Source organism: Seriola lalandi, unplaced genomic scaffold (genome assembly GCF_002814215.2).
Source record: "Seriola lalandi dorsalis isolate HSWRI2012SDOR001 ecotype SW California unplaced genomic scaffold, Sedor1 jcf7180002054872, whole genome shotgun sequence".
NCBI lineage: Eukaryota > Metazoa > Chordata > Actinopteri > Carangiformes > Carangidae > Seriola > Seriola lalandi.
The window spans coordinates 63,363-79,826 of NW_019525425.1; the positions used below are offsets into that span (position 1 = coordinate 63,363).

Consider the following 16,464-nt stretch of genomic DNA (forward strand, 5'->3'; position numbering starts at 1 on the left):
ATAGGGACCCCAGCACCCTAGGGGGCCCAAAAGCTCCAGATTCACTTCATATCCTTTGGATCTACATAATTTGAGATATCAAAAAATTGATTTCATTAGAAGTACAATATGGCCCCAGGGATACTGTTTGGGATATCTTACCACCCCTCCTGGCAGGGGCAGAGCACTATTTACTGTATCAAGCCATTTGTACATAATTTGGGGAAAACATGATAGTTGCCCAGGAAAGAAATCATCCAGAGCCTTCATCATATTTTGAATCTAATTGATCTTTGTCTCCATCATTCTGAAACACAACATGACAAATTGTGACAATGACTAATTTTCACTACTGCCACATAAATAGAAGCAAAAATGATTAGATTTTATTTGATTACTATTACTATTACTATTTTGAATTTACATGTCATAGGTGGGGAATGAATTAGGCATAAACAGGCCTAGCTTGCTGGCTGGGCACATGACCCCCTGAGGGCAATTTCTGCATTAGCATTAGCATTAGTTAGCAGCTAGCTTGCTGGCATTGTACATTGATGAATGAATTAAACGATTTCAACATAAGACTGCAAAACAATAAAATGTAAAAAAAAAAAAAAAGTTTCTAAATGCACTGTATGTCTAACTTATTGATCTGTCAAACAGACATCTCTTAACAGGTGCTTCCCACCTGGGAGTTTCTCTAGGATGAAGTTTAATGTATATTACACTTGTAGTCATGCATAATAACTCGTTTTGACAGGAAAATTGTAAAATGTCATTAAATGTACATTTACGGTGATGTCTTTTTGTATAGTGCATGTTTGCAAGATGATTTTCATTTATTCTTAATGAGTAAACATCTTTTCTGAAATATGACACTGAGTGTAACGTCTAAACATTAACAATGTTATTATTGATTATCTATGCTAATATTTATCTTTATTTATTTATGCTATCTCTGACTGGATATTTACTATAACGTTGTATATGGAGACGTACTGGTTATCATTCCCTTTACGCTACTAACCAAAACAAAAATTAGTTACAGCAAATTAGTGAATAAATAAGATAGAAAAAAAAAAAACACAACTATTTTTCATGGCGGAGTCTCATCTTGTTAGCTGTTCCAGTTACTGTAAAGGACTAATGAAAATATCTGCCAACTTGCTACTTCCATCATCTGAGTATTTTCATCACTCCTGGCTACAGGCTACGTCAACATCCAATGCTTCTATGATTGGCTGCGGGAGCCAAAGTAGCCGATTTATGATTAGTGCTACCAACTGTCATTGATCGCTTCGTCGACCAATCATCTGCATGGTACATGGGGCGTCAAGGAGGCGTATACGTTTCAAGCACGCCGATTGGTGCGGTCACATCACAGGCCTTGTTTGATAACACTGAGGAATCAACACACTGAGACGCTACTAAGGCTGCTGTTTTCATTCAGCTATTAGCGATTGATTTTCAAGAAACCAGCAGAGGATTAAAGCGTACTAATACACATAAAAGATCTAAGGTATGGTTTTTAAGTTACACGTCATTGTAAGGTAAAAGGAACGATCTCGGGGATATTGGAGAAATCGTGAATTTCTAGCCAGTGGTAGCCACCTAGCTCGCTATTTAGCTAACGACTGTTATCGTTACGTAGCTAGCTAGTTAATGCTAACGCAGCCGGAACGAAAAGCCATTAACGCTAGCTTAACGTTGTTTTTTCATAACTGAAATAACTATATGTTATTTAGGATATCTGAAGTACTTCAATTGAAACGCGGGTACGAAGCATATGTATGTTACCGAGAAACTGTGTCGTTGTTAGCGTAAGCAGCTATCTTAGTGACCGTCGAGAGTTGCATCATTCGGGGAACCTAAATTTTGATCTTGACATGAAAAGTGCATCTTGATGTAAACTTACTGCTATATGTAATGAATATATGTAGTGACTAAGATGAACGTCAAATCCTAATTTTAGAGAGGTTGGAACCAGTGAATACATGGCATTTTTTGCTTGATAAGGAATATTTAATTGATTATCAAAACCTTTACTGACTCATTTTATATACACATATATATATATATATATATATATATGTGTGTGTGTATGTACATAACAGTTTCTACTGTACTACAGACTTATCATAAAGTACTGTGTATTAATTTCTTGACCTCTCCAATACCTTCATGACTTAATCACTGCTCTATACACCTTTTGTAATAAAGTAAAGGCATTACATCATATTAACCCGTGTTCGTCTGCTTTGAGAAGACAAGAATCCAACGCATTTGTGTAATGATTAGTTTGAAGACACCTTTAGCCAAATAACACAAAGTCGATGGCAGCAGCTGCAACATTTTAGACATTATGGTACTGTAGGTCCATCCTGGGGAAAAAAAAAAAGTTTTGTTCATTAAAATGTAACTTAACAGTTTTTCTTCTGTGTAGGGACACCCCGCTTCCTGTGCATCCAGGCCTTCTTCAGTGTTTGTGCTGTCAGGGTGATGTCAGCAGCCTGTTTCACGCGCCTGGCAAGGTGCAGTGGTCCTTATGTGGGTCGCAGTGGTCTTTTTCAGATGGCCCTAGCCCCACTCCCATTGCAGCAGGACAGCCACCTCCAGTTCACAGTCTTTCGGAGACAAATTTACAGCCCTTCAGAACAGCGACACAGCAACACACGCTTTGATGCAGACAGCAGTGGCCAGCCCACCACTTGGGATTCATTTGGCATTTGGGACAATCGTATTGATGAGCCCATCCTGCTGCCCCCCAGCATTCGCTACGGCAAGCCCATTCCCAAAGTCAGCTTATCGAAGGTGGGCTGTGCCTCACTCATTGGTCAACGCAAGGAGAACGAAGATCGCTTCCAGGTCTCCCAAATGACTGACAACATCCTCTATTTTGCTGTTTTTGATGGACATGGCGGACTAGAAGCAGCTGACTTCTGTGAAAAAAATATGGAGAAATTCATCAAGTAAGGAAGTCATTGAATATGCTATGATCACATATCTTTACCAGTATTACAGGAAATCAGTTGACTGATTAACAATTTGAATCTGATCTGTTACGACAAAGAAGTCTATATTGTAGTTGATACACTGATCAGTATCGTCATTTGGTTGTTGTTTCAGGAACCTTGTGGCAGAGGAGTCAAATCTGGAATTAGTTTTAATGAAGGCCTTCCTTGAAGTAGACAAAGCTCTTGCAAAGCACTTGCACTTCTTACCAAATGGTAGGTTCTTTCATGTTACATGTACATAGACATACTGTGTATGTATATACTGTATATACACACTTGAACACATATGTAATGACACTTTTTTCTTCTCTCTTCAAAACCTTATTCACTTATCCTACTTAGGCTTTGAAGCCTTGGATTTCCCAACTGACATAACCTGAGCACTTTTGGTTAGAGGTCTGTCATTTAACCCAAAGTTACTTAGTAACTGATGAACAATAAACCAGCTACAAGTAGAGCAAACACTACTGCTTGACTGCTTCCAGTACTGCATCTTTACATACAGAAAGGCGACAAATTAAAGGAAATACCTGAATACATGTGTGAATAAACACAACAGATGAGGATTTTAACATAGAGGGCACGAGGGGTCACTGATAGGGTTTTAATGAGTAAGAAAATTATCTTAATCACGTTCTATGGTCTTTATAGTCACCAGATCTCAACCCAGTTAATCATCTGTGGGGATTTTGGTGTGTTAAACAACACTCTCCACCACCATCAGAAACCCTAAATTAAGGAATGGCCTTTGATAGAATGGTGTCTACATCTTTCAGTCGAGGTTGAGAGACATGTGGAGTCTATACCAACAAGGCTAGTGGTGACCAAACATCTTACAAAGACGATTAATGTTGTTTTTTCCTTTAATTGTCACCCATCTGTTGATATTTTATCAATCTGCAAATTATATTGTTTAGAATGGGCATTGAAAATTATATTGGGGTAATATGAGTATCGCTGGAACAAATGAATGCAAAACAATATCTTAGTAAATCATGTGGTCTACATTTTTCCCTAGTCATATCAACTTTTCTCAAACAGAATTATGTCTGATTAAGGTAATCTGTTGATATAAAAGCTAGTATACCTGTAATGTGGCCATACATCGGCCACGCTGTGTGAAATGTCCCAATATGCCTGTGTGTGTGTGTGCATGTTATCTACGGCAGCTGCTGACCCAGCTAAGAGCTGGAGGCCCTTGGCACCAATGTGGATGACGAGAGGCTAGATATTGAAGGAGAGTCCAGCGGGTCCTAAATCCTGGACTACTGGAAGGTTCCCTATCTTTCTCTCACTCCTCTCTCTCTCTCTCTCTCTCTCTCACTCACTCTCTCTCTCTCTTCCTCTCTTCCTTTTCTTCTCTCACCAAGTGTATGCAAAGCTTCGTGTGAGACAGTGCTTCAGTTTGACAAGTTGTATGATATGTATGTTGTCAGTGACAGATTTAGTCCATGAGATGCAGCATGTTTAATATGCAAATTAGGCAACAAAAAAAAAATGCGTATCTTTAAGTCTCCAGTAAGTTATCTCACTTATTTCTTTGGAGAGAGAGAGAGGTGTAATTCAGATGTCAGCAGATAAATCCACTTAATTACATTTGATTCTGTTCTATCAAATTTATCACCTCTTAAGGAACTAAAATTTAGTGTTTATGTATAGACTTGCACTTAGTGGCCACTGATGCAATCCAATACAACTGCTCTGTCATCTAGTTTACTTCTATGATGACTATAATGTTGAGTTCTTGTTGACACTGTCAGAGAGGTGTTGACTCAATAGCTGTATATGATTTTTCCATTGACTTCAGTTAGTAATATGTTGTACTGGATGGCATTATAGTATATGTACATAGGGAGGATGAAAAATAGAAACGCCTCTCAGTGTAATGTAATCCAGTACAACACCACATTTAACCATGACCTCAGTAATAAACATATCAATTATTCATACATGTCCAACAATGTCAATGAAAACTCAAAATGATAGAATTTGTGGCAGAGCTGTTTTGTTTCAATTGCAATAGATTGTACAAGTGTACTTAATGAAGTGGTCATTGAGTGTATGTCCACCGCTCAAACAGTCTTTGCCAGTCATAAAAGTGGCAGGTAGCATATTGCTGAGTTCAATGTTGTAATAACGTCTTACTGTTTGCCTGCATTAATAAGAATTGTTACAAATTACCATTACCAAGCATCAAAAAAATCACATTTGATATCGCTTTCCCTTATGGCAGATTAGTGATGAATTTTTCAAATTTTGTAACTCTAGATAAATACATGCAAAACATAGAAGAAAAACAAAATATGCTTTTCAATAGATATCAGGATAGTAGTGTACTTTTTTAGATGAGTTCTTGTCTTGCTTTTTGAAAATCAATCCCAATACTGGACACTGAGAAGTGTTGTGTCAGTTGTTTACATTTACTATTTTAGATCTTTAGGCTTAAACTAACTCTGCTGTAACATTTGCTCTGGACCTCAACTCTGTGCTGAAACAGTTCGACCTGCATGTGTGACTGCCTCCTCTATTGTTTACTGTGTAATCTTTAGTTTGCTGTAAGTCTACTATATGACTTCCCACCCATGTCTTCATGTGTTAGTGTGTGGATGTGAGAGTGTGAGATACACCATGTGATTGCTGTGAACAATGTGAACAGTGACTTTCTGTGTGGACCTTTATGGCTCCTTCCACCTCTGATGTTTCCTTTTATGTCTCTGTAGTACCCGGGATGAATGCAGGAACCACCGCCACTGTGGCCCTGCTGAGGGACAGCTTTGAGTTGGTGGTGGGCAGTGTGGGAGACAGCCGAGCCATGCTGTGCCGCAAGGGCAAGGCCCTTAAACTCACTGTCGACCACACTCCTGAGAGGAAAGACGAGAAAGAGAGGTACATAGATGTTGTCGGTTAAGACAAAGGAGACTTACAGCTTCAAAACACATTTAAAAGTTGTTACAAGCGCTGATGGTGGTTTATTGGCAATAATTACTCTAAGACGATATTGTTACTTCTGTTAACTGTATTTTTTATTATCGTAGTCAGTGCTTGTGTTCCTCTCTCCCTCTCCACTGGCATCAAGGATTAAGAAGAGTGGGGGTTTTATTACCTGGAACAGTTTGGGACAGCCAAATGTCAACGGCAGGTTGGCGATGACACGCAGCATTGGAGACTTTGACCTGAAGAACATGGGGGTCATTGCTGAGCCTGAGACCAAGAGAATATCGGTAGGTTTACAAAAAGAAATTTGGAGTTTGTCCCAGCTTCAGCCAAATATTTCACAATTGTCTACTGGGTGTTTAAATGTTAATACTGGATGTACAAAAGCACAATGACAACACAGACTTGTAATGTATTTAGCAAACACTCTGGCCTTCGTCCTCTAGTTTTCGGATATGAGCCAGTACATATTTTTTTTACCTTTTTAATTGTGATGCTTACAATGCTCACCTGTATCTGTTGCCATTTCTGTGCATGTTTGACATCCATTTTAATCCATTTTAATGTGATCAAGTGAATAGTTTTAAATGAACATTGCACACCTGGATACATTTTTTTGTATAAATGTTCTCCTGTCTGTCAATATATTAGTCTGAATAAGCAGCAATGCACATTTTCACACCTACCTCAATCTGTAAATATGTCCACAAAGACATTGTATAATTATGTTTGTTTTTGTTTTTTTTCTTACAACCATTTGTATCGACCCAATTTTACTTTTAAACTGTTGTCTACTTTCTTAAAATGTTCTCTTTTAAACTACTGTAATGGTACTTTGGGAAAAACTGTTTTCAAATGTAGGTAAATATTACCTCCCTTTCTCCCTTCAGTTGCACCATGTCCATGACGCGTTCCTGGCGCTGACCACAGATGGCATTAACTTCATTATGAATAGCCAGGAAATCTGCAATGTCATCAACCAGTGCCACGACCCCAAAGAGGCAGCTCAGAGAATATCTGACCAGGTACTTGGCTTTTAATTCGTCTATAGTGTAAGTCTCCACTATACACAAAGTAGGAGAGGATTGTAATTTTAGTGGCTGTGGATTTATTGTTGTTTATTGTTTATAGAGGGGATTTTTTTTTATTCATAATTTTCAAAGTGCAGTATTCTGGTCCATGTTATGGTTTAGGTATGAAAAATACCTAAACCATAACCATTCAACAGAAGTAGCCTTTCTTTTTGATGCAAGCTCCTTATTTTGTCTTGGCTGGTCAGAGTTCTTCTCCTGTTCTGAATTACCAGGTTATTCTTTTTTCCTGTGTCCAGTACAGTCCCGCAGACATAGTCCTGCGACATAAACACCAAATCTGGGGCTCAAAATAATCCTCAGCAAATATACCATTTACTAATGTTTGAGTGGTGTTTTACTAAACTCTACATGACCAAGATTTGGGAATCATTTAGTCTTAGTTTATTTGTGACCTGTTTTTAAAGATTCACTTTTTCGGTAGGAAGCAATGAACTTGTGGCCGAGTGTCAGAGACTCGGTAGGGAAGACAAACTGCTGACGGAGCATTTCTGATTTTTGTCCTTTCATGGGGATTTGTTGGCAAAGATTTTTTTTTTAATTTTACCTTTGATGGATGGATAGGATGTTGTGTGAACATGTGAATACTGTATGTATTGCAAGGCGTAAAACTATTCGCTACACCTGCCAAAACCTGGGTGGTTCCAGTGTATCATCACTTGGATGTAAGCCATCATAAATGTAGAAAAACATCTACGTGGACATCTATGCATTATGGCCCTGAAGCATTAGGTCATCATAAGTCTAAGAAAGATGGTTATGTTATGTTGTTATGGTTTTCTTCTCTCTTAGGCTCTTCAGTATGGCTCAGAAGACAACAGCACAATTATTGTGGTGCCCTTTGGTGCTTGGGGAAAGCACAAGAGTTCGGACACAAGTTTCTCCTTCAGCAGAAGTTTTGTGTCCAGTGGTCGCTGGGCGTAGTCAGCAGGATGTCAGATGAAACTGTGTGGTCTGTGGACCTATTTAATGTGTGCAATACAATCGGTGCCCTTGAGGAAACTTTATAAAGAGTGTGATTTGCCCAAACAATAATACCTAAGGCTTACAACATGTTATTTATAGCAGCACTATACTGTCCTCTGAGAAGTAAGAGGTGGGGAATTCATGAAGTGCACTAAATTGAAAACATCCTCTTTATACAAGGTTTTATCTACTAGCAAGCCAATGACCCTATAGGTGCTAAATGTTGAGAAATGTTTGAATGGCAGACAGGAATTCATGATCACAAGTCGTCACTTAGCAGATATGTTAGCTGCTCTACATTAGCTAAGATTTTAAGACTAATATTCCTGACTGTCTGCCATTCAGATACATTTTTATCTATTTAGCTGTTCATAATGCCCAAGTTTGCACATTATTTTCAAGGTTAACTTTAGTTGCATTTTGACAACATTGCATTTGGATTTTAACAATTGTTTTAAGTCTTCAGTCTTTACTTCTGGATCATTTCTCAGTGTTAACAGTGGGACTACATGTGCAGAACAGAGTCGGGAAATACACTAATTGAACTGCATTCATTTTTTTTTAAGTCAATTGGAATTCATTGAACCCTTGTATGAGAATACAAAATGTACTTAAATGTACATACATGTAAAAGCTCACAACTTCTGAAGCAACTGGAATATAATAAGTCTGAATAGGACTTAATGACTATCAATTTTGGAGCTTCCTTTCTGTCTCTTGGGTCAAAGCATCTACATTAAACTGTACAGAAATATTCACAGTTTAAGCTTTGAAAATGCTTAAACTATTGCTCTTCTCAATGTATCTCCATTTCTAAGGACTTCCCCACAAACAAGGTTCTACACTCATTGTTTTCTTTGGACTTGTAATACTCATTTAAGCATCATTGAAAAACATTGATGCCCATTTGCACAATTGTGATGTTTTTGGAGAAATGAACAAAAACCCTGAATGTTCACTAATGTGGTGCACTAGTGGGCTGTGTGAATGGAGTTGTTGTTGCTATTTGTAGAAATAGCATTTCAGTGGCTGAAGCTGACATTCATGAAAATAAGATATTCATGTTTCTTGCAATGTAAACATTGCTCAGGCTTGTATAAGTGTTATTATCTGTACTGATTTGAAACAGGTCATGTTGGGGCACTATGAGGTGTTCAGGGTACCGAAATGTACAGTTTATGTTTTGTAAATAATTCTATTTATGTATACCTGGAAAACTGATAGTTCTCTGTTACATTTACTTAATATCTTGGCTAAATTTCTCATATCAGAATATCTGAAATGCACATGCTGCTTGTATTGTGTAAGGATACATTACTTTTAATTGTACCTCAGTTGCAATCTGTAATTCAACATTTTTACCACTTAAAAATGTCACTCATAAAGAGCAAAGCACACTTAATGCAACACTAAAGAACTGTTCAGCTAAGAGCCATGTATGACAATGTGAATGTTTGCTTAAATGCCCTCCATGACTAAAACAATCAAACCCTGTAGGGTATAAGAGTAATTAAGCTGTATAAGTTGTCCTGGCTGATCTAATGTGAGTATGTTCACTTCCAGTGCAAGGCAGACTTAAACCATTAGATTGACTACAGTTTTTGTTCACTGTTTTGTTTTGTGGTTGTTAAAGCTAGACAAACGCAACCACCGTTATCGACATACTTGTTCTAACTATGAGAATTGCAAATGTGTAGCTATCAGTTTTTCTTCAAACACCATTTATAAATGTTTTGTAAATACTCCCCCCCCCTCATTCACATACTGAATTATTATAAGGACTTTGTCTTTATGCTTAACACGTCCTCTTTACAAGCCTCCTTTGTCTGTTGAAGTTATCTTTCAGTGTGTTCAATATCTATTTACTGTATTTTGTTTCACTGCCTTTCAAATATAATCAATGTAGTCGTGGACCTGTATCCGGGACCTAAATGTGAGTTTCAAAAACACTGTAAGTACTGTATTTTTGATCTAAAAGGCTTGTGACACTTCAATTAAAAACTACACACCAAAAAATGTTCATACATTGTACTATTTTTTGTTGTTGTTTGTTTGTTTGTTTTTGTGTTTGTGAAACCAATGCAGAAATGACGCAAAACAATCACAACTAGTCCTGTTTTCTTTAAAGGAGTGTATTTCTTCATGTTGCATCCATAGACATAGATGTCTATGGTCTCATCCCTCCAATCGCCATGTATCTGAAAAGCCCAACCTTTTGCGTTGCTAGACAACATTTATTGCAGAAAAAGGGAATGGCTACTTTTCTTAACTGTGAACTTTTTTTGTCACTTTTCACTAGGAAAATAAGTTAGCAAAATTTCTAAAGCTCATATAATACTCCATTACAGCAACAATGTAATCCAGACAAAAAAAAAAAAATCATGATAAATGAATTTCCACTGTGATAAATTGTGCAACTGTTGCAAGTTTCACCTGCTAATACTGTAGCTCTTCATACTGAACAGAAATGAACTGAAGACGATGATGTTGTGTGAGAAGACAGAAATAGACGGCCTCGATTGAAATCCGTCATGTCTACTTGAGTGGTAAATAAAGGATTAAACCCACGTGGAGTTTGGTGGGACCCCAGTTCAGTGTGAGGCACCGGTCCCTGCAGTCAGCAGCTGATGTCAGTCGGCCTGCCCAGTCTCTGCACTCCGTCAGTCTGCAGCGGCAGCAGGACTCTGTACCAGCAGCCTTCCCACACTCTCACAGCTCGGTAAGTCTCTAACAAAACCTTTTATCACTTTGCAACAACTTGTTAGTGATAATTGTGACAATGCGTGAATTATATTTTAATTTTTGCCCTGCAACGGATCATGAGCATGTGTGCTCAGTCGGCTACTTGTCTGCCTAATTAAAAATGGTGCCCCTGCTTTACCGAAAATTGTAACGCCGTTTCTTATTGCTTTGAATCCTCCACGACCTAAATTAACTACTGTGACAATAGTGCTCTAGCCAGAATAAAAAAAAGTTAGACAGGAAGATAAGAGCTTGGTCTGTTTTGGTAAGTAGGCCACCCATTATGTTTAAAAACGCACATTTGAAGCAAAGAAAGGAGCCACCTTGAAACACAGTTGATGGTGAGGTATAATCTTTAAATTTAGGTTTTCGAATACGATTTTTTTTTTCAGTGATGGTTACTCCAGCAAATACAAGAGAATATGACAATGGCTCTGAGGCCCTAGAATTTGAAATGTACTGGTAAAACAAAATTTGAAATTACACATGTTAACAAGTTGCTAAAATTTCTACATCCTCTGAAATGTCAAAGACAAAACCTCAGTGTCATGTAAGTTGCATGAAAATTGTTACTCAACAAGGAGAAGAAATATATAAAACAGCATCATCCTATTGTCGATCAGTGATCTAGGTATTTTTATTTATTGTAGTTATTTATTTATGCATGTTTTCATTTATGAAGTCATAAGTGATCTAGGTTTTCTATTTCAAAGTGTATTTAAACTTATAACCTCAAAACACAGTGAGTTCCTCACAGAAATATACTTTCATCGCTTTTTAATTCTTTTTATCAAAGCCCAGTTCGCCCACTTTGTCTTGTTATCTAGTCACACTGTTTGTGTTAAACACCAGTATAACGCTGTTGGTAGTATATGGAGATGGCTGGCAGGTTTTTCTTTACTGGTTTGTCCTTTTTTAGTACGTTGACGAAATTAAAGCTGTTGGCACAAAAATATGACATTTCCTCAGAGGATGAAACTAATTTTTCTGATGTAGATGATAATAATATTTGAATATGGTTATTTAATTATTATTTGCATAAGGTAAATTGCCGACTTATACATCTGGAATTTTTTAACAATAATGTTTAAATTGACATTTAAGAGACTCAAACCTGTTGCTGCATTATTTTCCTAATGAAGTTTAAGCCATTACCAGCTGTGCATAGCCCTGGTGTGGTTCACTCCCCCATCACATGTTGTAGATGAAGGGTTTCCCCCTGGAATTTTTCTTAGCTGAAGTCGTACTGTAATCCACCCAGATCCCTATGAATCACAGCTTTCAGTCAATTTAAACCATAGCCACACACGAGGTGGGAAGTAACTTTTACCAGGCACTGTACCACATACAGTTTTGAGGTACTTGTACTTTACTTCGATAAATCCATTTCATGCTTCTGTATTTCAGAGGGAAATATTGTACTGTGTACTCCACTACATTTGTCTAACAGTTGTACTTTCTAGTTACTTTTCAGACGAAGATTAAAAAAAAAACAAATGACAAGCTTATAAAAACCTTGTTATGTTTCATGTTTGTGAGTTGTTAGCTCATAGACATATGCGCTCAGTTTTACCAAGAAGAAACATTTACCCTCCGAAGAATGGTTTCATTTAAATAACAGTTTGAGTCCCACAGAGGTCACAGTCTACAATATTTCACATAAGAAAAACAAAGATTAGGGAAAAGTAAAAAAAAAAAAAAAAATCATCTCCAAATACTCATCTGACAACTTCCCATTTATCTTCAGAGCCTTTGTAGGTCTTAAGTCTCAGGTGTGTTAAAACTAGCTCCACCTCAACCGGCCACAACAATAAACTGTTACTTACACATTGATGCATCAGTATTAACAGTCTAATGATGTTGTATACCTGTATAATAATAGCAAGATCACTTCTGGATGATGTTTATTCTAAATAACAAATACTTTATTAACTATATTTATTTGACAATAATTCTGTACTTTTTCTTAGCAGGACTAACATAGTATTTTTGTATTGTTGTTTTATTACTTTATTACTACACATAGAAATAGCACCTCTGCTTGTTTTTCCTGTAAGTTTGATGTTTAATTTTATAAGAGTGTATTAATATTCAGGGATTTAAATGGATGTAGTCTTCACTCTGTCATTTGACAGGGTGATTGCCGCAGAGGATAATGGAGAGAGCCAATCACATCAACATTGCAATGATCGAAGATATCGGCACCAACGGGATGGCCAGGTCAAAGGTCATCACAGCCACGGACCAGAACAAGCAGCCCTGCGGATCCACTGTGAGCTTCCACAACATCCAGTACAAAGTGCAGCTGAAGAGTGGCTTCTTCTGCAAAAGGAAAACCAGTCCCAAGGAGATACTGGTGGACCTCAAGTCAGTTGTAAAACTTGTACACCCTCTGCATCTGTTTGTTTGTCTTCCTTTTGTGTCTTTTTCAGTTGTATTTTCCTCCTTATGCAGTCCTTCATTACTCTTGACCCAAATTTACCCAGAGATCCATGGGTATTTGAACTGTGACACATTGGGCAATTATTGTTTTCTCTATTCATTTACTCAAAACATTCAGTAGAAAATCTATTAAATTGTTAAAGATAATGATATTTCAGATTTTTGCTAATTTATTTGAACCTTTCTCAGACGGCAAGAGAAAATATTTTATGAATGTGGACATTTTTGATTCTCTTAATTTAAGGTGACAATGTTACAGTGAAAAAGTGGTTCTTCATGTCAATTCAATATGACTCACTGTATCTTTATCTAAAGCAGGACAATAGTGAATAGACTCTTACATTAGTTTCTTTCTGATGGTATTAAACACAGCTGACATTTCCCATGGAAGAATGAATCATTTCACACAAGTTTTTGGGCCTTTTCCCACCTCAGTGTTAATTATATGATATTAAGCATGGTTTCCTGCATATAATCTCTCTGATGCACTAAAGAGCAGTCTGCCAGGGAAACGAATTAAACACCGTCACGTGATCCACTGCCAGGCTTTTATTCAGTCTTTTAATTCCATTTTATATCGCCGACTCTTCCTGGTGCTTTTGTGTAACTGTTCTGAAGTCAAAGGATTTGCTCTTGAATTCTTTTCAATGGTTTTACAGAGTTTTTTTTTGTCTGCAGCTTTAAACAAATGTTCATTATATCTGTAACAACTGCAAAAATCCTTTTGCAAACATCACTCTATTTAGGAGGAGGGAGGAAAATGAATTTAGAAAAAAGTGCTATGAGGAAAATGATCATCACATAATCAAGAACCGTATTAATCCACTTTGTTTCACTCTCTTCATTTTTGTATTGTAAAACTGATACCAGTGAAAATCTTAGACTATACACCTTAGAAATGAATGCAGACCATTTGAATATGCCCCAGTATTTGCCTTAAAATTCATTTATCCATGTTAAACTGGTTATATACAGTTATGTGTTATTGTCTTGCAGTGGTATAATGAGACCTGGCCTGAACGCTATTCTTGGACCTACTGGAAGTGGAAAATCTTCGTGAGTATTGCACCGATATCCAATAAAAAAAATAAAAAATCAAAATAGTCTGTATTTACTGTAGATATGTTAAACGTTGTCTTGTTTTGTTTTTTCAAAGATTCTTGGATATTCTGGCTGCGAGGAAGGATCCTTCAGGACTCTCAGGAGAAGTACTCATTGATGGAGCACCACAGCCTCCAAACTTCAAATGCCTCTCTGGTTATGTGGTTCAGGTGCATTTGAATTATTTTCAGTTACTTAAACTTGCATCAACTGATTTTTCAGCCACTTGGGGGGGTAGTGTAAAAAAGCTGTAAACACAACACTGACATGTTATCATCTGAACTTGTGAGCAAACAGTGGCATAATTACACATCCAGCAGACATGGAGCAACATTAGCTTTCACTTCGAGTTTTGTTTGCGCCCACCTGACAAATTTAAGTCGGATGTTAGCTCTATGGTTTTGTTTCCACCTGCTCCTGAGGAAAATATCTGGCTCCTTAGCTGCTAAATGCTCCACTATTTTCACCAGCTAGTCTCTAACTTTGTCTTCTGTTTGGTAGTAGTAACTAAAAACTATTAGATCAATAGTTCTCTGCTTTACAGGTCTGCGGAAATGTAAATTTTCAGAAAAACACAGCAGAGCAGGACAATAGAAATCTGCCAAAGAAATGATCTTCAATGTCTCTGACGTTTGACCTCGAGCTCTTGTCTCCCTCCTAGGAAGATGTGGTCATGGGCACCCTGACTGTGAGGGAGAATCTGCGTTTTTCTGCAGCTCTGCGGCTCCCCAGCTCTGTGCCTCAGAGTGAGAAGGAAGCTCGAGTCAATCACCTAATCAAAGAACTGGGTCTCACAAAAGTGGCTGATTCCAAGGTCCAACATGCCTCAATTAGTCATCTAACCTCGTACCTAGTGGTCTGAGTCAAGCTTCAAGACAGTAGGAGAGAGTCAGGACAGACTGACTGATCCCTTTTGTGTTGTTCTTATATTGGTGTTTTCCTTAGGTCGGCACACAGATGACCCGGGGAATCTCAGGAGGAGAGAGGAAGAGGACAAACATCGGGATGGAGCTGATTATTGATCCCTCAGTTCTCTTCCTGGATGAACCAACCACAGGGCTGGATGCTAGCACTGCCAACTCTGTCTTACTGTTGCTGAAAAGGTAATGAAAAACTTAGGAGAAGTTTGTCAGTTGTTTGTTATTTCTTTGATTTCAACACAGATTGTATTCAGATTCTTCAACTACATCCATGCCACAAAGCTACATAGACCACATTAAACACACAGGATGCCACCTAAATAAGAGTCTAACCCACAGAACAGCAGCCATCTGATTGGCCTCACTCCATATTTCACTCCTGCTAACTAGAGCCCAACCAATATTGGATTGGATCCTCCTTTGTACCACGCCAAGTCACAGCTGTGCATCCTGTACTTTTTATGTTAATGGAAGGGTCTAGGTGTGTCTGTACAACACTAAGAATTATTATTATCGTCATCATTATCATTATCATTATCATTATTATTATTATTGTAATTAGCTCTGAAACTCAAAATGGTCATTTTTGACTCCATTTGATTCAACAAATTCCTGTCGAATTAGAATGCAGCTTTATTGTATTTACTGGCAATATATTTACATCTCACTTTTACTGTATGTGTTTTCAGAATGGCCAGTCATGGAAGAACCATAATCATGTCTATCCACCAACCTCGCTACTCAATCTACAGACTGTTTGACACGCTAACCTTGCTGGTTAGTGGCAAAATGGTGTACCATGGACCAGCGCCAAATGCTTTGGACTACTTTGCTAACATTGGTGACTGCTCTGTTGAAACTGATTATTACCACATCTTTAAACTCTTCCTTATGTTTTTTAATGTTAAGTTTAATTAGGGAATATACAGTATATAGATGATTGTGCAAATATATATTCTTATATGGGTAAATAACAGACAAAAAAAAGCTATGTTGCTATCTTATATACAGTCTATAGCCACTATCTATACAACACTGGGCATTTATCGATATTTAACATGGATCTTTGTGATGTGTGCTTCAGGCTATCCCTGTGAGCCCCACAACAACCCAGCTGACTTCTTCCTGGATGTTATTAATGGAGACTTCACTGGCACAACCATCACCAAAGTGCACGGCTCTGAAGGTAACGCCATCGTTAAACAAAGCCATCATTACTATAATCAAGATTTAATATCTTCTGCCTTCACAATAAGATGAATTTGTAAACTTGTT

At 37.6% G+C, this 16,464-nt stretch overlaps 2 protein-coding genes across 2 annotated transcripts in view; both read left to right on the forward strand.

The window, feature by feature from the left end:
* Positions 1-1,368: 1,368 nt before the first annotated feature.
* On the forward strand, positions 1,369-10,085 carry ppm1kb (protein phosphatase, Mg2+/Mn2+ dependent 1Kb). The gene is made up of 7 exons (XM_023428228.2): positions 1,369-1,498; positions 2,423-2,948; positions 3,106-3,206; positions 5,714-5,879; positions 6,070-6,214; positions 6,818-6,952; positions 7,811-10,085. Exons 2-7 carry the CDS (start codon positions 2,479-2,481, stop codon positions 7,940-7,942), a joined length of 1,149 nt encoding a protein of 382 aa, XP_023283996.1. The 5' UTR covers positions 1,369-1,498; positions 2,423-2,478; the 3' UTR covers positions 7,943-10,085.
* A 280-nt stretch (positions 10,086-10,365) lies between these two features.
* The window catches only part of LOC111671187 (broad substrate specificity ATP-binding cassette transporter ABCG2-like), a 15,701-nt gene continuing 9,602 nt past the window's right edge, over positions 10,366-16,464 (forward strand). Inside the window, exons 1-8 of the mRNA XM_023428223.2 lie at positions 10,366-10,703; positions 12,840-13,093; positions 14,165-14,224; positions 14,325-14,439; positions 14,931-15,083; positions 15,215-15,372; positions 15,879-16,030; positions 16,274-16,375. Coding sequence (XP_023283991.1) covers positions 12,882-13,093; positions 14,165-14,224; positions 14,325-14,439; positions 14,931-15,083; positions 15,215-15,372; positions 15,879-16,030; positions 16,274-16,375 — 952 coding nt within the window. The 5' untranslated portion in view covers positions 10,366-10,703; positions 12,840-12,881. The remainder of the gene's footprint in view (positions 10,704-12,839; positions 13,094-14,164; positions 14,225-14,324; positions 14,440-14,930; positions 15,084-15,214; positions 15,373-15,878; positions 16,031-16,273; positions 16,376-16,464) is intronic.